At 38.5% G+C, this 22,221-nt stretch overlaps 1 protein-coding gene across 2 annotated transcripts; it reads right to left on the bottom strand.

The window, feature by feature from the left end:
* Positions 1-1,144: 1,144 nt before the first annotated feature.
* tmem71 (transmembrane protein 71) lies at positions 1,145-21,355 on the bottom strand. 2 transcript variants are annotated; one of them, XM_084327224.1, is made up of 10 exons: positions 21,196-21,355; positions 16,131-16,208; positions 15,390-15,438; positions 14,686-14,895; positions 11,507-11,745; positions 6,730-6,918; positions 6,018-6,087; positions 4,183-4,244; positions 4,028-4,077; positions 1,145-3,935 (listed from the first exon to the last, which is right to left on the bottom strand). In XM_084327224.1, exons 1-10 carry the CDS (start codon positions 21,224-21,226, stop codon positions 3,912-3,914), a joined length of 1,002 nt encoding a protein of 333 aa, XP_084183350.1. In that variant the 5' UTR covers positions 21,227-21,355; the 3' UTR covers positions 1,145-3,911. The 2 variants fall into 2 exon arrangements, with proteins under 2 accessions (XP_084183350.1, XP_084183351.1); XM_084327225.1 differs by lacking the exon at positions 21,196-21,355 and adding an exon at positions 17,348-17,488.
* Between the last annotated feature and the right edge of the window lie 866 nt (positions 21,356-22,221).

Below are 22,221 nucleotides of genomic sequence, written 5' to 3'. Positions count from 1 at the left end.
ACCTACCGCTCCCTCCATAGACTCCAGATGGTTCAGAATTCTGCTGCTCGCCTGCTCACAAATACCCGGTCCCGTGTGATCACATCACTCCTGTCCACTCTCTCCACTGGCTCCCGATTAAGGAACGCATACATTTCAAACTACTACTCACCTTCAAAGCCCTCCATAGCCTGCCCTCCCCCCCCCCTACCTGACTGACCTCCTTCACCCTTACCGCCCCACCCGATCCCTCTGGTCCTCTTCCACTGCTTCCCTCATCGTCCCGTCATCCAAATGAAAAGGTTTTGGAGATCGGGCTTTCTGACGAGCTGCACCCCGACTCTGGAACACCCTCCCTCAGACCATCAGAGACTCCCTCACTCTCCAACTTTAAATCCTGACTCAAAACCTACCCTGTTCTCCCAAGCATTCAACCTTCCCTATCCATAACCACCCTCCTTCAACTTACCATCTCCCGTTCCCCTTCCCTACCATCTCTCCGTCTCCTACCCCTCCCACACCCCCCTCCCCTCCCCTCGGTTCCCCTTACTTACTTCCCTGATTGTCTCCCCTACTGGCTCCTGTATTTATTGCTCGTTACTCTTGGTTTTATGTCTTTGTGTATTCATACTGTTCCCTGTGGTTCTATGTTTCTCTGTTCTTTGTTTTGCCTATTGTCAGTGTCTTTGGGTCATTGAAAAGCACCATACAATTCAAATGAATTATTATTAAAGGTTCCAAACATCTGAACTATCCCTTTAAAGATGAAATTGTGTTTGGTCTGGGTATGCTAGAAAGGCAAAGGAGTTTTGGCACTTGGCAGCGATGTCATTGCTTGCATTCCTCTCCTATACAAACACGACTGTACAGTATTTGGAAAACCAAATGGAGCTGACACAGTACCGTACACACAGTAGCCTACAGGTGTGACGTGGTACAGGTGTGACATGGTACTTGTGTAATAGGAAAATTCTGGTCCATTAAAATGTCTATGGAATATCAATGACGTTGTCCTGATGTGAATAATAAATCAACTATATACTTCCAGAAGCTTCAGAAAGTGATGCTTTTGAGCATGTATGTTCTAGAAACCTTTCAAACACTGACCAGCTGGACATAACATCTTTTGAAAGTCAACAGAGGTGAATGCAATGGTGGTCTTTACAGTGTTATTTAATGGATGTTAAATTTCAGGGATTCACACTTACACAACGGTACATTTTGATTGAAACAGTGCAACATTTTTTATACTATACACAAAACATAGCGCAAATTAAATCTTAAAAAAAGTCCCACCAACAGGGCAGAAAACATGACTTATCTGGAAGTAGCATGAAATGTTACAAAGTCAGTTGAATACACATATTATCAGCATAGCCGATATGATTATAATACAGGGTTCCCGCTGGGTCTTAAAAGTCTTAATTAAATATGATTTTGAAATCCAAAATGTATTGGATTAGGAAGGTACTTCTATGTTGCGATAACTTTAATAACACATCTAAAACTTTAATAACGCATCTAAATGGGTTTGGGGGAAATGTCCTGGCGGTCTGCAACGTAAATAGTACGGTAATAGCCAGTCCCCGTCCCCCCCAACAATCTGTATGGAGAAGAGCGCTATATAAATCCAATCCATTATTATTATTATTACTTATTTTATTGTCATTTTCCTTCATACGTATTTGCCAGTATGGCCATGAAATAGGTATTACATTCTATTCCAAGTGGTCTTAAAAAGGTTGAAACCTGTAGGAACCCTGTAATAATTATATTTGACAGTGTTTGCTGTATAACTGATTACCTATGCCAGCATGGAAAAACAAATAAATGAAGTGCAAATGTAAGCCTTTATGCAGACGAGTATCACATATTCGTCCATGAAAACAGGTGAATGCAACATGTTCTATGTACAATGTCAATATCATAGGTATGTCCTAGTCGGCCTAATTCCAAAAGCTTGTTTATAATCACAAGTATGACCGAGTCAAATCTACCCAAATGTAGGATTTTCTGTTTGAACACATTGTGATCATAAAGGTTATGAATATAGGAAAAAAGACAACTAAAACTGCCATGTCATAAAATATGTATTAAGATTGATTCTTAAAAAGAAAGCAAATACAATGTCATGCTATAGTATAAAAAAATGGGAATATTGATATTCATTTTGGTTCATTCATGAAGTATTGTTATTAAACACAATATAACCCTGATTTTATTCTAATTAGATTAATGAAATGTGGCATTGTGAATAAATACAGCAATACTTATGAGATGTGTTCGTTTTAGACAGTACATACGAATATATAAACACATTTTCAACATCAACACTTACAATATACAGGTACAAAGAAATATTTTGTGCTACTAAAAATAACTAAGCACAATTCATTCCTTTAGATACTTTTATCTTTAGATATTAAAAAATCTTGGCGCAGTTTGAGGCCCAAACATGATTTAATCTTTCAACTTTATGAAGTAAACACTTTATAAGGCTGTACAGTATAGGCCTACATGGCTCTCCTGTTTCAGCTGCTGATGTCACACTTTTTCCTGATAGAAACATGTATTTCTTTGCCTTCACAACTATTCTTCATATAGCCAAAGATTGTGCCATTTGAAAAACTATTTACCCGGCTTAATAAATCAAACCACAACCAACGTCTTATCTAGATGAAGTTACTATAGGTCAGATAGTAACTAGCGAGGCAGCTAGAAGTCAACATTACAAGGGCTGTTCAATTATGGCAAAAATCATAATCACGATTATTTTGATTATTGAAATCATGATTTGAGAACATTATATGACGACGACTGAATTTGTTTTCCCTTTCTTCTTGACCAAAGGCTGCCTTTCTGTCATCTTCTACAAGTTACCAAAGACGTTTCAAAATAACTGGAGAAACGCACCGTGGCTCCCTGAAACGACTGTTTGGGCTTGGGGGGAGGGGCGGAGCGCGAGACAACATGAGAGCAACGCGGCACTGTAATAATTTTATCTCGAATAAGCCAGAATCGTAGTTGGAATTGAAACTTGATTAATCACCCAGCCCTAACTGTTCATTCTATTGCTCCCCTTGTTCTCAAAAGCACAATGCCACGTTTAAAATCTAGATCCTAGAGTTACACGTGCCAATGAGTACCTGGTATGTCCCTGTATTATATTGTATTGCGCATGCTGACTACTGTCTGATATACAGTCTTGTCCTATTAGGCACAATGCAGGATTGTTAGTCCCTAAATGGTGAAGGCACTTCGCATCTACAGTTTCCTCAGGAAAAAAATTGCACTTTTAGCACTCAATAGTTAGAAAAGTTCCAGGGAGTGTACATAATATTGTTGTACATTTGGTTCTTCTGTTGTGAAAGTTCCAGCATTATTTTATGTATATATAAATGTATGTATATATAAATGAGGCTTTGCGGGTTTACACATCGCTTGCCCCTTTCCACTGTAACCGTGGAGTGGACCTGAACTTGTTTGCAAGATAGAAGATACTGCGGACGCTTGAAAATTGGTCATGTTTGACCTCCCAAAAAAGCCAAGGTCAACTACTTACAATATAACATACAGACATTTAAAAAAATAAAATACATTGAATACATACATTTGGCTGTTTTACATTAGAAGTGAATGTTGTATTAATGCATTTTCCTTTTATTAATTAACTTTTTTTTAAACCTTTATACCTGCTAAACTGAATTCAGTAACCTGTTGTTTTTTCCAAGTTACTGTATTCCAGTTGGTTAAGTGCAACATACATGCAATAAGCTAATTAATTAAATTTAATTAATTAAAACGTCTACTCAGTATATATCAATCCATTTCACTCCTCCCAGTTCCAGGATATTCTCTGCTGGACGTCTCTTCAACTAAATAATAATGTGCTTGTGGGGCAGGAAAAATAAAGAAAATGTCTTCTCACTCCTTTATTCATTCCGTGATGTAATATCCTGGAAAAGGGAATCATAAAATAAAAGTCATTGGAAACTATTCTCTTCAGGTAAATTAAATGAAATAAAATGTCGTTAAGAACATGACTCACCTCCGTCTTGGCTCTTCTCCACTTGGCCATCGGCCCAGACTTTGTAATGACTAAAAGAGAGGCGATAATTCAAAATGTAAGCTCACAACTATCCAAACCTTTAACACCAAATAAAAGCTAGCTTTCATCCAAATTAATGTGATAATTATACTTACACGTAAATGTCATTAGCGTCATACATGTAGTGACTGCAGTTGCCAACCCCAACAACAAGCACCTGGAGGGGATGAAATGTTCCTCATAAGTATCTGTTCTTATGTTGAAGGTTAGAATATTTTCAAAACGGGGGCGGTTAGGTGGTCGAGCGGAGATTGCGTTCGTCACCAGCCCCGGAGCTGTGAGCTTGGTTCGCCTGTTCGAATCCAGCTCACAGCTCCGGGGTTGTCACCAGCTTGGCTGGCCGTCTGCACTGATACAATTGGCTGTATCAGAGGGTGGGAGAAGCTGGCGGGGTGGGTCCGGGTCGTTGTAAACAGCGACTCCTACAGTTCGGTCGGGGCGCCTGCTAAGCGCGGATTGGACGTGAGGGGGATAGTGTGGTCCTCCCACACGCTACGCCCTCTCAATGAGAATCCGCGCTGCCAGGTGAAAAGAAGCGGTGATTGGCTGGACGTGTGTCGGAGGAAGCACGTGGTAGCCTCCACTCTCCCAAATGATCTGACTGTGGGGGGTAAAGCGCAGCGACCAGGAAGGGACTGGGAATTGGCATACGACTAACATTGGGATGGGAGAAAATCGGAGGAAAATGGAGGGGGAAAAAGACCAATAAAAAAAAATATATATATATTTTCAAAACATTTAGCTAATTTCACATATTGGTAGTATAAGGTACATGTAGAGTATTAGTTTGGATGGGTCCCCAAATTTGATGTGGGGACCTGTGGGGTCTTTGCGGCCCAATCCCGCTTAAAATATGTAAATAATATCGACCACAGGGAAAAAAGGTACATTATGTTATAGCCATAAGTACTATATTTCACTATTGTATCGAAAATGTAACGTGTACATATTACAAATAAGTACATATATTACATATTTTTTTTACTTTTAGTGCTTTCAGAAAACATGAAGTTCCCCTGCTGGGGATTGAAACCTAACTTTAACTCTAACTTTATGTCTTACCATAACCTTTAAGTGAATGTTAAAGCTAACCTCAACTCTAACTATAATCATACACTGTAAAAACAAAAATGTTTTTTTCACAGGAAATTCACTATTATTTTACAGATTACCTTTGTTTTTCTACTTTAAGTGTAAATACCATAAAAATACAGTAAATTACCTTTTATCAAAATATTAACCATTAAATAAAGGTTGTAATCTGTAAATGTATTTGATTTTACTGTAATTTGACAGTAAGTATTTGGAAACCATTGATGCCAGACATTTACCGTTTTCTTGCACCTTTTTTTTCTTACAGTGTGATAGATAGTGGTGAGAACACTTGCCCACGACTGCAATAATTGTTGGTTCAACTCCTGTGCAGCGTTTGTTTTGGACTTTTGCAGATACAATATGTAAATATAATACTTATATACATTAGTACATTATAGTACATTATGTACTTTTTTTCCTATGGTCGATTAGTACTTTATTTACATTCTCTGATGAGACAGCGTTGGTTTTTGAGTTTTTTCTTTTGGTCCCCAACAAAACGAGAAATATTTAAATGTCACTATTACTTATTTTTACCATACGTTATCACAATGAGGAAATGTTCAAGAAAGACTTTTCTCATAATATCACTCCCCTGATTATCATCCTCCCAACTACAGTATCTTGTGCAAAATCATATCTAACGACAAAACATCTTCTCAGACGGGAATCCCTGGGATTACATTTAATCAAATAGTGATCTGTGACCTTGTGTATCTATTCGGCGTCCTTGACATGAAAATGGTCTCTCCTGTGTCCTGTCTTACTCTCGTTGTTTTCCAAAAGTCATTCCACAAGTCATTCCATCATAAATATAACTCTGCTAACTGCTTACCTTGAGTATATGGCAGTGAAGATGAAGACAGTGAAGATGAAGAGGAACGCCACGTTCATCGTGGTTAAACCTGAAACACATTTGCTTTACAATTTGTTCCTCACATTTTACCCAAATTCACTCACACATTCACACATCGACGGCGGAGGCAACCATGCAAGGTGCCGACCTGCTCATCGGGAGTAGTTAGGGGTTAAGTGTCTTGATCAAGGACACGTCGACATGCTGCCCGGGAGGAGTGGGAATCGAACTGGGAACCTCCGGATTACCAGACGACTGCTCTACCTCCCGAGCGACTGTCGCCCCTCACAAGTATTGTACATCCAGAACAATGTTGATCATGGATACTGCATGCAGGGTTGATCGCTTTCAAAATGGAATCCATTACAGATTGTAACTAATAACATAATCAACTAGAACAGTATTAAAACTGAGTAACCTTCAGTTACTTTGTCTCCAAAATCTACAGAATATACAGACTTTATTATTATCTGCAATAATTATCAACCAACCATTATATTCAAATAGCCTTTTCTCCCTGTTCTAACAGGTTTATTAACTCAACAGATTGAATAATCCAACAGGTAACCACTCTGTAATTAATAGTGTTGTTGATTTTTTTTTTACACACTAATTATAACTGGTGACAAAACTACGGAATGCGGACACCTTCTAGCCATGACCCTGTTTGCGTGTGTCTTCTGCCACTCACCTGATTCCTCAGGGGGGGCGGGAGGACAGCATTTACTGGAGTGGAAAGCCGAGGGAGGCGGGACTTCTGAGAGACCACCAAAGGATTGGGTAAACTGCTCATGGCAGATCTCGCAAATCTCCTCCAGCATTAGGGGCTCGGATGTGGGAGGGGGCACTTTGTCAGGCGGGGGAATGATCTCGGTGTGGTCTGAAATGACAGGGGAGACAAAAACAAGGTTTTACGGTAGGAACGCCGACATGTTGAATGAAGAAACTGAACCTTCTGAACTTAATGATAAACTGACCACATAACTGAACAGCATAATGAACAAAAGGTGCAGCAATGCAAACATGATATTCTATTAATCGTCTTTAATATTGGACTTCTTCTGTTGATTCAGAAGCCTAACCCTAACCCAGGGGTCGGCAACCTGCGGCTCTTTAGCCAATCAGCTGCGGCTCCCTGATTAAAAAATAAAATAAATATATATTTATTTAAAAAAAAAAAATTATATATTATTTTGGAGATCGATGTCATACTGTGACACTGAAATGAAAAGATATTCCGTCAACTAAAATATGACTGAATTTGAGAACAAAAAATTTACTTTTTATTTTATAGATTTTCCACAAATAAGGGAAGGACTCAAATAGAGCTGCATAGTTCAGGGTTTTATTTCAAAGTAGGTCTACACATGGTAGTCTTTTTTCAAAATGGACAACTTTTTATTTTATAAATGTTCCACAAATAAGGGAAAGACTCAAATATACCTGCATAGTTCAGGGTTTTATTTCAAAGTAGGTCTACAGATGCCAGTGTTTTTTCTCCTCTTCTGTGTTTTATTTAAAAATAGGTCTACACAGCCAGTCTTTTTTCTCCTCTTCATAAGAGTTTGAGGTTTTCCTTTGTTATAACAGGTAAAAACAGCAATTAAAAAGTCAAACATTTTCTTTTTGTTGCTTTATAATTCCATTAATGCAACAAACTGTGTGCTATAAGTATAAAGTATAATAAATCGCAAATTACTTTGGGTATGCAATTGTCAGGCGTTTTATGCTAAATGTGGGGTATGCTTGGGGATAACTATATATAAAATGTTATACACTGTGTTATCTTCATTTTAAGGGTAAACTGGTTTTGCGGCTCCAGAGGAATTTTATTTTGTGGGAGGGGGAATAAATGGCTCTTTTGATATAAAGGTTGCTGACCCCTGCCCTAACCAAACCTAAAACTAAAGGGCATTTGTATATTTCTGAGTTTTTAACAGTCCTGCAAATTTAGCATAAAACGCCTGTCGATTGCATACTGAAAGTAAATTGGACATTATTCTGGGACCCTTTGTAGCAGATATACAAGTCTGGCCTCTTGTGAAAGATAACACTCTGAATCACTCTAGTAGTGCTATTGTCATAGAGTTACAGAGGTTTGAACACTGAAATAAAAGCTTTCTTCATTTTCATTCTTAATTATTTTGCAGATGCCTGCAGATCTATCTACTCTATAGTTATTAGCTGAAAACACCATAGCCTGAAGTCTTACCTAGATCATGTCCAACGTTGATAACAATATCATAGAACATTTGTGTTACCCCGAAAATCCGATCGTTAGAAAAAGCTTGGTTTATGTCCGGTAAAGTAAGCCACTGTTATCGTTACAGAAACATGTTTCAGGTTCGGTAAAATAGACATAGGGGGTCCTTACCTTAGCCAGGAGGTACTCCAAAAAGAATAATTCCAATGATCCCATCAGCGATCGCGATTACTCGTTTATATGTATTAATTACACGTGTTTACGGGACACTATAGGTTTTGAGGCGAATGATCCGGATGATGGTTTAGAACGGGGATCAAAGGAAAAAGATCAAAGGATCTAAAAGCATATTATTACATGTTTGGCGCTCAAGCGTTGGCGGTGAAACATGTAATATTACATGTTTGGCCATCAAAGAGTTAATAAGTTTCAGTCTTGAATTTCAATATATTTTCGTAATGGGAATATTTTACTTGCCTGGAGGGAATTATGACGAACGTTATAGAGTTGTTTAGTCAAAACACAGCAGTGGACCCTGGATCATTATGTTTTAGCAAAATGTTTTAACTCACAATTAGCCCTTTCACACCGGCAGGGCTCCGGTTCAAGCTCCGGCTCCGTTCAGGAGCCTCTGAACCATCGGCGTATTTAGACCACTATCACTAGGGCACGTGCCCTACTGATGATCATCTGTGCCCCACTGATAAAAAAAATGTTTTTTTTTGTTTTTACAAATGTTTTTTATTTTCCCTTTTTTAACATGATCAAATGATCATTTAACATGATCAAATAATTATTATAATATTTTTTACTTAATAAATATTATAGTGAAATATTTTGCACTGCATTTATCTTGTTGAAATCCTCCAACAGGCTCTTTTTTGTAAGTTGACTGGTTTGCACACCAATAATACAGTGCAATAATAGAATAGTAGAATAGATAGTAAAATTATGCAATAGAATGGCCAGAGTAAAATAGTGCTACAGTACAATCAACAGCGGGGTGTATTAGAAGGCTATGTTGAAGAGGTACGTTTTTAGCTTATTTCTGAAAATATTAAGAGATCTAGCTTCCCTAATGTCCATAGGTAGTGTGTTCCATAACTTTGGTGCATAGTTAGCAAAGGCTGCATCCCTGATTTTCTTTAGACTGTGGCTTGGAACCTTCAATAGACCAGTAGTAGATGATCACAATGTTTATACTTTGTATATAAGGAGGAGGACCTTGAAATCAATTCTAAATGTTACCAGAAGCCAGTGTAGGTTACTTACTTGTAACTTCGGGTTTGATCCAAGGAGTAAGTTGCCCCATATTGCTCTGTAACATTTCTCTTTTTGTTATAGGACCGACTAGTAGGATTTCAGTTTTGCCCTCATTTAATTTTAGGAAGTTGTTCGTCATCCATTTGTTTATTGCTAAGAGACAGGCGGAAATGGAGTTTATAGCTGTGTGATAATTTGGTTCAGCGGAGATGTACAATTGTGTGTCATCTGCGTAACTATGGAAACATACATTGTGCTTTCTAATGATGTCTCCTCAATGTTCAATGTTCAATGCAATGTTCAATGCAAGTAAAGCACTTTAAACTTTAAGTATGACTAAATGCTTTCTTGACTATATATATAGTAACTGTTCCAAAATGCATAGATTTCTATGTATTTTAGGGGTTTGGGTGGCTAGCTCTTTTTAATATAAATGTCAGATTGTTTTATTTATTTCATAGATTTCTATGCATTTCAGGAGTTTGGGGGGCTGGCTCCCCAAAATAATTAAATAACATAACCCTAACCTAACCCTAAAACCGAAATAAAGTTAAAAAAAAATAGTTACAAAATCCACCCATTTTCGCCCACAAACCGGCCAAAACCGGCCAAATTGTGCCCTTCTGTGCCCTACTGAAGTGCTGGGTCTAGATACGCCCCTGCTCTGAACCTTGGTGCTTTGTGGCGAACCAGCCCGCGTTTACACCTATTTAAGCAGAACCAACATTCCACCGTCCTCCGTCATCAATGGGGGCATTACACAGGCGGAAGTAAACACAACAGTGGCAAAATGTGCCGTGTGCAAAACAGCTTCAAAGGTTCGGCATTGCATCTGCACCATGCTGATCCACTCAACAGGTAGCGCTGAAACGATTTGCGACTGATCTCAAATTAGATTAGATTCAAATGTATTGTCATTATACAGCACAAGTACAATACACCATCCAACCAGAGTGGATAAATAAATGCATAAATGAATGAAAAAATAAAAATAACTTGTGTAACCAAGTGATTTTAACCCGTGACCATAGGATCCACAGGCAGCCGCGCTAATCAGCTGAGCTAAAGGTCCGACCCCTTAGCAGGTGCTGGTTGACTGCGACCGACTAATCCATAGTTTACACTTGTCAAGAGCCAATTGCGCAGTCGTTCGGTATAAATGAGATGTCATGTTAATATGTCATGTTCTACAGTAGGACTTATTACTATAATACCCAATAAAACAAGTCGAATAATAGAAGCCTACTTTGCTGGAACGATTCATTTCGCACGTATACAGTGTGTGTGTGTGTGTGTGTGTGTGTGTGTGTGTGTGCGCGTTCGCGTGCTGAGGCTGTTTCACTCCACGCATTTATTTTAATTTTATTTCTGGAGTATTTGTTTATCCACTCTGGTTGGATGGTGCATTGTACTTGTGCTGTATAATAACAATACATTTGAATCTAATCTAATTTTGAGATCAGTCGCAAATCGCTTCCTGTTGAATGGATCGATTGAGTGCAATGCCGAACCTCTGCTGTTCGCGGTTTTCGCTTGTCTTCACAGCCTAGAATATGACACGCCCACTGATGATGTCACGGTTCGCAAGGGAAAACCAACTATTTTTCAGTTCCAGCTGAGAACCGACTTTTCAGGTTCCGAACCAATTATTTATGGTCTGAACGCGCCGGCCGGTTCAAGATTAGGTTTGGGAAACGGCATGGAGCCCTGCCGGTGTGAAAGGGCTAAATGAGAAACATTTGATTGCCAAAGTGATTTTAATTGAGAAACATGATTCCAAAAGTTGGCTGATGAAAGTTCCGATACAACCCATTCAACTGTATTTTTACCATTCAAAATCGCAATACAAAACTTAATTAATTGAATGTTTCTTATTTTGAGATAACATTTCTAAAATGATCATTTGAAATGACCTCTATGGCAGACTCTAACAACACAGACCAACGGTTGTTGCTGTTCTCTCATGCTCTGCTCCACCTCTACACACAGACAATAGCCTCACCGTAAGCAAAGCTGCAACTGCTTTCCAAATGTATGAAGCTCTCCTCTACCCCGGAGGGCTCTACGGGGGGAGAATGAAATGCCCCTTCGAACACTTTCTCATCCACCCGAGAGGGCTCTGTGAGCGGAGCGTGAAACACCCCTCTGAAGACCTTCGCATCGAACCACGACTGACACGTCTCCGTCATGTCGCTCAGCAGGCTGGTCAGAGACCGAGGCCTTCGCCTGCGCCGGAAGATTCTGTAGAGGGACGATAAAAACATGGCGAAAAGTTATAAGGTTTCAGAGTGAAATACGTATGAATAGAATGTTCTGTCTGAATGCACACATGTGATCCATATGGTGTCTAAAATGTTTTGTTGTCTTGATCAGTAACTGTAGTACAATGACTCGAGTAAGAAATGTTTTAAAAATCTTAAAATACTACAAGTGAAAATTAGATAGACTTTTTGTACATGTTTTATTCTGTCACATTTTTAAGAAGACGATATGATTTATCATCACAAACATCCTTTCTTACATAGCCTACTTACTTACGCCTACTACCCCTTCTGGGGTATAGGCCGTCAACAGGCGTCCTTTCAGTCCATCCAAAAAGCACTTGCACCAGTGTTATATATATAAATATAGATTTTTTATATTTATATATATCACAGATTGTAACAAATCATATAATATATAATTCACATTACTTATTATTTTATATTTCCTAGCCATGTGGACTATCCCCTTAATTATTAGCAAACAGCAACAAATATACAGCCATGTCTGTTTGCCCCAGAGCAGAAAACAAACTCCTGCAAGACTCAAACCAAGAGGACAAAGAAACTCAAATGTTGACGAGGAACTTAGTAATATTAGGATCTCCTAGCAACAAACAAACGTGACTTCACACCCCACCCGTCTAACCGGGCAGATTGACGTAAGGTACAAAGAATTTACAAGGCTGCTGGAACCCGATGAGCGGCTCACTCTGATAGGCTGTAGAGAATTACCTCATCCCTATAAACACGCCATGAACATACAGACCGTTTAAACACATGCAGGCTACATCTACCACTTCAGCGATCAAACTATACGCTCTCTCCTAGAGTTACACAATAACCCCAACAGCAACATTATGTCTATAACTTTAAAAGTAGTTTGTTGGGTGAAAAGACATTTAGTCAGACCTGCGGTTTCAACATGCCAACATGTTGGGAAATTAGCTTATCATCTTCTCCAGAGAGAGACAAGAAGATAGATACCAGTTTCCTCTCTGTGCGTTCAGTAGAAAGCTATCTGGCTGCACGTTAGCCTAGCTTAGCACAATGAATGGAAGTGGACATGGCCGGTTAGCCTAGGCATTGTCCAACTAACACCTCTCCAGAAGGCTAACCGGCACTGTGCGCTTCCATTCATTGTGCTAAGCTAGGCTAACGTGCAGCCAGATAGCTTTCTACTGAACGCACAGAGAGGAAACTGGTATCTATCTTCTTGTCTCTCTCTGGAGAAGACGATAAGCCAAAATGTTGCCGTGTTCCTTTAAGAATATTATTCAAATATGAATGAAATGTTAATATTAACCAGGGATGTGATTTTTCCGTTTTTAACCGGATTTCCGTTTTTTCGGACCTAAAATATAAAAAGTTTATGAAAAGAATATTCATATTTTTTTTTGTATATATATATATATATTTTTTTAATATATTTTGATTATTTTTCCACCTGGTCTAAGTGAAACGCGAAAGCAACATTTATCAGACCTGCTATTCTTGCATAACAGATTTTGATTGGCTATCGATAATGTTAGCAGTTTTGTTGAGTGGCGCGAGATGCTGTAAAGACGTCAACACACTAGGAAACACACTAACACTGGATTGCTTTTGTAAAACTGACCAACCAGGGAAGGTTACTTGCAAGCAGTGCCGCAGTCTGCCACTCAACACTACTCAAGGGAGAGCAAGCATTGTCCCGTTAATGTGAAGCTCTGTAGAAACATCAAACTCTCATTTGAAGCATGAGGTACAGAAGCCAACCTAGACATAACTATCCTAACCCAACCCCCTCCAATGTACAGTCATTTACCTAGTATGGTTTTGTCAATAGTCCAATGTACAATTTTGTTTGTTTGTACAGTGTCCCCCCCCCCCCCCCCCCCTCAATGTACAGTTTTACTTGTTTATATAGTGTGCCCCCCCCCCCCCCACCTCCAATGTAAATTACCCAGTATGGTTGTCAATATCCCAATGTACCCAACCCCCCCCACCCAACCTCCTCCAATGTACAGTTTCTACGTCAAATGTATATACTCCCTTCTCTTGACTCCTTCTGTATCACAAACAGTACTGTATTTGCAAATCTGGTATGTCATAAATGTATAGATGTAGCAGTACTGACTATCTGTATGTCATGTATGTCATAAATGTCCTGATGAATTGAAAATGGGGGACCCTGATGTAAACAAGACGAAAGTCTTTCTCTGGTCTGCATCCCCTTAACAATTGTGTGTATTGAGCTGTACTGTATTGTACCCATTCTGCAATCTGTTAATAAAGTTTTCAATCAATCAATCAATCAAACCAAGAAGCTGAGATGGAGAAATGTCACCACCTTCATTCTCAAAATCGATCTCAGAGCAAAATAAAAGCAAAAGAGTCCATTAGTCCAACTGCAGCCCTTCGCAGTAGGCAAGACTTTCGAGAGGAGGCGGTTACAGGTGTTGCACAATCTGGTTGCAAAGAAGAAAAGATAAGGTCCTAACGTTAGTGTTTGAGCCAGGATGACTTAGGAGGGGTCAAGATGACCCCCTTTAAATTTTTTAGGGGGACACTGATATATTTGATTCATTTTCTTTGTCCCTTTCCTCTCCCACCTTCCTCTCCCCTGTGAACAGTTCAATACAAATAAAATGTGTTCATTCATTCGAATGGAGTGTTTATAAAAAAAAATATCGTTTTGAAAATGTTCAGGTTTTTTTCTTAAAGCGCAATCACATCCCTGATTAACGATAAAATGTACATATTATTACCGCATCAAAGGAGGTGTAAAATACTTATTTAATTAACTATTTCATTGTGCGTTGTGTTTGCTATTATGGCTAGTATAATAGGAAACAATCATTAGGCACTGGGCTGTGCTTTGTAACATTTGAATATTGAAATTCATTCCGACGTCCCTATTTGTGGATAGGAGTCTCACCTGACGAGATTCTCTTTGTAGGACACGTTGGTTTTGGAGGGGGTCAGGGAGACGTTGCCATCGTTGTCCCTCCAGTAGCTGTCCTCGGTCATGACGTAGTAGCCGTTGGTGAGCAGGCGAGGGCTGTGACGACAAGAGCCGGGCGAGCCCATCACAGGGTTCTCCGAGTAGCTGTAGGACGCATCCGGAGACAGGAGGGACAACCCCAGGCTGGAGGAGACAAAACACATGTTAGAACTTCTCAAAACAAGCTCAAGTCAAGTCAAGTGTTTTTTTTTGTATTAATCCCCGTGGGGAAATTCAAGTGTCATAGCGGGAAGGGGGAGGGGAGGTACAGGCAGGAAAAAGATACTAATAGAAATAGTAATAATAATAGAATTGGCAGTATATTCTATCGATAATAATAATAGTATACATTGTATACATAATAGTAGCACACTGCGCCAGAGTGGAGTTAGTATATGGTTCTTCGTCTCAAAGGTTAAATTATTGCCTTTACTCTGACTATAAGAATTAGGGCTCTCCATTCTTAGTTGATTGACTAATTGCTTGTTAGGGTCTTAGTCAACTAGGACGTTTTTAGTAAATTAGTTGTTTTTTTATGCACTTTCTCATGCAGATTTCCTCAAATATTATGAGCACATCACTAGCATTATGATGGAATACATTTCCTTGATGTCGAAAGAGAAAGAAGAAGTCATTACCTTTCACATGACTGGTCAGCCAGCAGAGGTCTCTTCTTCACTGGTGAACCTGAATGATAGATATTAAGTGCATTTAATTTATTTTAGAAAATACAACACAAACATACAGATAAAAAAGATTCTTGACTGTTCCTCGGACTAGGTCGGAAAGACTATAATTTACAGAAGTTTTGTTGACACAAGGTTGGTAAGCTAATAGATACTCTGACAAAGCTGAGAACAGTGGAATGCGACCCCTGAGAGGCTGTATTTGTGTTGTTTTCTAATATTCTAACTTGAAAGTCACAAAGTTACAAATGTTAAAGGAGCACTCTAACATTATGGGAAATACACTTACTGTCTTCTCCAGAGTCAGAAAAGAAGATAGATATCAGTTTCCTCTCTGTGTGTTCAGTAGAAAGCTATCCGGCTGCAAGCTAGCCTATAGCTTAACGGGAGCGGATATGGACCAGCTAGCCTAGCTGTAGCCAGCTTCCAACTGGATAGCCTTCTACTGAACACACAGAGAGGAAACTGTCTCATCTATATCTATCTTCTTGTCTGACTCTGGAGAAAACAGTAAGTGTGTTTCCCATAATGTTGGTGTATTCCTTTAAGGATTCACCTCACACAATCTACGTATGCTGTGTGATTGGGTGTTTGAAATGTTTGAGGATTTGTAGAGGTAAGGATAAGGATAAGGATAAGGATGAACTTTATTGATCCCCTTGGGGAAATTCGGTGAGGTCAACGCTGACGTACTTGTAACAGCTCCAGAGAAAGACAGAGACATGGTCGTCTGTACACAGGCCTGTGCAGGATGCTGCCTCTGTCTGCAATCTGCAAAACACATTTGAAATTGGACACCTTTAGGGTGGAGAAGCAACAGCAACACTATGAACTCCAGTTGCTGATCATGTTAAATGCCAAAAATCACCAATATAATATAAAAATGTGTTATTTTCAAAATAGTACATTTTGAATGCAACTCAAAAAAATTCTCAAAAATATACTTCATTATATCAGGTTTTAAAGGTGGGTAAACTACTTTATAAATAGGTGGGTAAACTAAGTTTAGGTGAGATTACCCTCCACTACATCCCTGGTAATAGTTTTTGTGTAGATATCAATCACTATCCTCATGATCTGTGAAAACCAGATATATTATAAATATACAGTATAAAGCCAAAATATGAATATATGCACAAGACTGAGAACCATAGTGTTAATACAATCTGCATAATTTTGGAATAAATATGTCTGTGTCTATATTCATTACTATTAGTATTTTCTGCCTGTACCGCCTCTCCCCCATGCTGCTATGCCACCTTAATTTCCCCAAGGGAATTAAAAAACACTTGACTTAACTCTGAATACTAGTGGCTGTCCTAAGCAAAAGCACCAAACAGAGACATAAACCTCAAAACCTAAATGTATATGTAAGGAGGAACATTTTCATCACATAGGACAGATAGAGAGACACTAACCGTATTGCTAATGACACAATACCACTTCCTACAGCAAGCGCTTTAAAGAAATTGAAAGAAAATACATTTATTTTCTTAAAGAAAAGAAATACCACTCTCCAATAATGCTCTTTTAAATAATGCTCTTTTAAATAAATTTCTTTTCTTAAAGAAAATAAATACCACTCTCCTCACACGCACACCCCTCTTGATATCAGAATAGCTCTTCTGTCAACTTCTAATGGTCTAGTCGAGTCTTTGCCTTTCTGAGTCTTCAATTGGGAAACCTGGGGCTCATTTGAATCTAATCTAAATATACAAGTAAAGAAGAAGTTTCTGCTTCTAACATAATACAGCACTGAAGTCTACTTCCCGACATACAGTATTTCAAAAGTGTAAGAAAGTTCACATGTATTCATTTGCAGTTTTGTTTTTTAATGAATTTACAGTCTGTGTAGACACACACACACACATATCCCACCACTATCATATATGTACATTTAGAAGTCTTACCCAAAAGTTGTTCCAAAAGTTGTTTTACTACAGTACATCAGCAGTCCCCTCCTCTAAATTCACACTATTATGTTTGAAGTCGTCATTCAGAATTCAAAATACAACACGGGTCAAACATGATCTTGAAGACCAAGGGTTTTCTCACGCTGCCCAAGATCTCTCAAATGAAAAACTCAAGAGGGGAAAAAAAACAAGAAAAAAAACAAGACCTCTTGACAGTGAGGTCACTCTTCCTGTTAACTCTATCCTACCCACGAAGTGAGCACATAAAGGGGCAGTTCACAACAGTATGCTATCTGATATGATATGATGCATTTATTTATATTGCGACCCTCAACCAATAGTTACATCGGCCCATGCTATCTCCATCCAGATAGTTTCAGTGTGATTTGCAGATCAGCCGTAGAGATGTCAGCCATCAGCCCAATACAATGGAGCACAATGGGCCTTCTTGTATGGTGCTCAAAGTGCCAAAAAGATTTATTTGAAAAGCAGATTTATTCCAGAAATCATGACACAGTTACTCACAATAATCCACAGATTAAACCATGCCATAAATAGTTCTTAATGAAACTGTTCACAATGAGGTCTGTGGATGATCTTGAGTAAGAGTGTCATGATTTCTGGAAAGAGGCTTAGCTGTTTTAAAGTTTTTCAACTGTAATTTTTTAGCACTTTGACCACCACAAAAGATGACCCATTGTGCTCCATTGTATTGGACTGACGACAGACGTCTCTACGGCCGATATCTCCAATATACCAACAATATACTATTATTATTATTATTATTATTATTATTATTATTATTATTATTATTATTATTATTATTATTATTATTATTATTATTATTATTATTATTATTATTATTATTATGTTCTAAGAATATACTGACATTCTATCATCATCATTATTATGTTCTATTCTGATTATGTTTATATTGATACTGATAATGTATATTATGTTTTATTCATTTATATTTGTATTATTATCTTTTTTCCTGCCTGTACAATCCCCCCCCAACTCCCCCCGTCCCCGTCCCCCATTCTGCTATGACACCTGAATTTCCTCAGGGGGATTAATAAAGGAACTCTTAACTTGACCTCAGAAAATCACACAGAAACTAACTGGATGGATATAGATAGCACGCTAAGTAAGGGGAGAAATGTTTTTTTGTGTGTGTGGGTTTGTTTTTTGGTGACCCGCCCCTTTAAGACTAAACATCATGTGTCTATGAACATACAAGTCCGCAGAAAGTCCCTTCACTCAAGGTCCCTCAGTGAACACTGTATATTGTACAGTGGTGAACACTCTCCACTAATTATAGCTCAGTTATATTCAAATACTTTGTTCATATATTATTTGAACCCCCCCTCCTTTATCACTGAGGAACCTGCCTTGTTTATCCGTCTCTGCGTCCATTTGTCCTGGATTAGAGGGATTCTGAGACATCAGTGTGGCCCCATACACCTCAGATTATGTGGGTCAGACCTTCTCTAATGCTAACAGTCTCCTGTCTGCCTGGGGACCCAGGGGAGGGTGGACAGAGCCTCTGTGTTCCAGTGACCATGGGCTTGAGGTGGTGACACAATAGTACTGGTAATGTGACTCGAGTTCGGGTGTACTGTTGGTAGGCTTTTACACATTCGTTTAGTTTCGTTTATTTGCTCTTGCAAATTAAACAACACGTTTAATAAAGTGATTTAAAAGAATAATGACGTGCAGGCAAGGTCAGAAAACCTTTGGGGCTTACAAGTGACCCCCCCCCCCCCCTTAAAAAACACAGTAGCTTAATACTTAATACTACACATATTGATATGTACACATATCAACTCACATACGTGCACGTGTATACACATGCAGACGTACAATATAACACAGATGCACAAATAGGACATAATAACAAACATGAACAGTGTAATAACAACGGTATTGGTTCAGCCATTTATTAATCATACTTCAGTTAGAATTATGAGTTTGGGTTAAATGGAGGCTTTCTTTGAACTTCCCTTTAAATACAGATAATGTTGAGCATGTTTCAGCTAGATTTGTATACTGTTCCACAGCACAACACCTTGATATACAAATGAAAATGAGGCAACAGAGGTTCTACAGAAATGTAAAGTGTCATAACATTAGGACAACAGAATGTGTACTACGCTTGTTTTGATTTAACTTTGAACACTGCACGCGATCCAGGCCTACGATCTATACTACAGCTGTCATTGTTCCTTAATGTAAGACATTGCCAACATGCTTGTCTACTAAACCCATGCTGTGTGAGCCACTTCCCAAGAGCCAAATGCTCATATCTCATATCACCCCTGGACTAAAATAGCGTCTACTTGATAATGAATGACACAACAGATAAATGTGAGGCCTGAGAGATCCTATATGTACCCTATGGGGTTTTGACTAAACAAGATGGCGGAGGCATGCACTGCTGGGGATACATTGCTGTCATCTGGCCCAAGCTGCTCGTTATCAGAAGCACAAAGACATGGTAGACAGTACACACCAAACCGGAAAACATATTACAACACTTCCTGAGGAAGTGACTGAAGCAGTAATCTGTATGTTCCTGTGCTCAATTCCATTATTACTGTAACCAACTAGGAAATGGCAAAGACATGCATGTTGCTATATTTGCAAATAGAATCCAGTAATGAAATGATGCATTGTTTGGTCTTTTGGACTTTTCCACATACAGGTCATTGAATAACTTAAGACAACAAATTTGTTAAAAATGTGTTCTGAAACGAATGACTATATTGATATTCTATCAATTATTGAAACGATTAATCGGATCAAAATAAAAAGAATATATGCAAAAAAACGAAATGTTATTCTTCGTCTCGTACAAATGCTCTTTCAAACAACTTGCAAATTGACGGTTATAATTTTTTTTAAGTTAACGGAAATGTATGCTATATATCAATAATAGCTATATATAAAATAAAAATTATAAACAAAGGAGCTGAACGGGTTAAATAATAATAAAGAAAAACATAAAACATAACTAAGTGTTAACAGGCTTAGCTATACATCAAAGAGCTTCAACAACAGACGATGGAGGTGCAGCATAACATACAAATAAACGATTTGGTTGTCGATTAGTTGTAATACAGCCCTAAAACATAACGTCAAAACATACAATATGTTTAGGTGTGCATATTATCTGTTAAATATTAGCCTATATGTGCCTCATAATAAAGGCTCATATAATTTAAAGGTTTTATTTAGAGTATTGTATTAGAATCACTTTATTTTTGCCTAAGCATGTGCCGTTCATTAATGTAGACGACCCTGGAAAATGCATCAAGGATATTACAACTGGCGACAAGGCCCGCGTGGGCCGGCCGGCCTGCTGGATGTGGTGATGCTGGAGGAAAACGCGTACCAGGAAACGGGGTATCGGATCAAACCATTTCTTCAGCACCCCCATTTTGCTTTTATTACTGCCTCTCCACTGAGAGGCAACTCTCCTCAGAATAACGTACAGATCTGATCATATCTGATCGCTTACAGTTTCAACAAATATGTGCATAATAATCACTGCACTTCACTTAATATGCAAAGTAAACAGGCTTGCATTCATCATAAGACGTACTTGATCCAGATTAAAACAGACATTGTTGTCAACAGAACTTGTGAGCCAACTAATAGTGAAGTGAATAGCCAATCTATTGAATTTCATATAGCAACATTGCATTACAAATAATGATATAATAAATAACAATATTATAACAAAATAATAATACAAATCTCATTTTAAGTATTCGTGAACTTGTCAAGTTCATCCTTTGCGATTATACGAAGATGAACAAAGAGGAAACCCATTTATTACTTACTACTGTCGACTTCGTGTCCCAGCAGAGCCATCTCCGGTTGATATAAAGCGATACACTTGTTTTGCCTTTTCTTTCGTTCTGTTTTTTTTTTAAAAACTCTATTAAGACGTGAATACTTCAGTTGCGGTGGTGATTGTCTTCGGCAGCCCACGAGCCCACCCGCAGCTGACACTGAGCTCCTCCTACAGAGGAAATACCAAACGACCCGAATTACTGGGGGGGTGAATCAGCTGTCCACCATCCTATCACTGTAGCCTTTTCCCCACTACATACCGTACTTATACTGTTCTATTTTACTCTATTATATTCTGTATTTAAAGGGGCATTTCAACAACAACAAAAACAATGCTGATTTATTTTGCACATAATCTCACACACCAAACACCTCTAAACAGTTGTGCACACAAATTACCTTGAGAGTAACGTGAGTTTGAACGGCCACCAGTGATGTCATCGAGGAAATTTAATCATTGTGTTGTTAATTTAAACAGGTTTTCACACTCGTCCTGGAAAACATGGGACATCTGGAAATGCAGCTCGACAAACTTTCCAGTTATGGAAAACCTGGGAAATCTACTAAAATGTCCAAATATACTGGAAGAAAATGTATGTTATCCTGGATTTTTTTTTATTGTATTTGATCTCCTCACTCATATCACCTATGACTATGTAAACCTAGGTGTGTATTTTGTTTGAAACCCGACTGTTATAGGATTGGTTGGATTATAAAGTACATCACCCGAGTTGTACAGCAATATATAGCACTGTGCTACTTCCTTATTACATTACATTCGTAATTTATGAGTAGTGATGGGTGTAGCAGTCACCTGTTATTGTACAGTTAGTAGTGATGGGTGTAGCAGTCACCTGTTATTGTACAGTTAGTAGTGATGGGTGTAGAAGTCACCTGTGTTATTGTACAGTTAGTAGTGATGGGTGTAGCAGTCACCTGTTATTGTACAGTTAGTAGTGATGGGTGTAGCAGTCACCTGTTATTGTACAGTTAGTAGTGATGGGTGTAGCAGT

This window comes from Notolepis coatsorum (assembly GCF_963971535.1).
Source record: "Notolepis coatsorum genome assembly, chromosome: 13".
Lineage (NCBI taxonomy): Eukaryota > Metazoa > Chordata > Actinopteri > Aulopiformes > Paralepididae > Notolepis > Notolepis coatsorum.
Note: the sequence above shows the minus strand (reverse complement) of the source record. Positions and strands in the feature narration are given on the sequence as shown.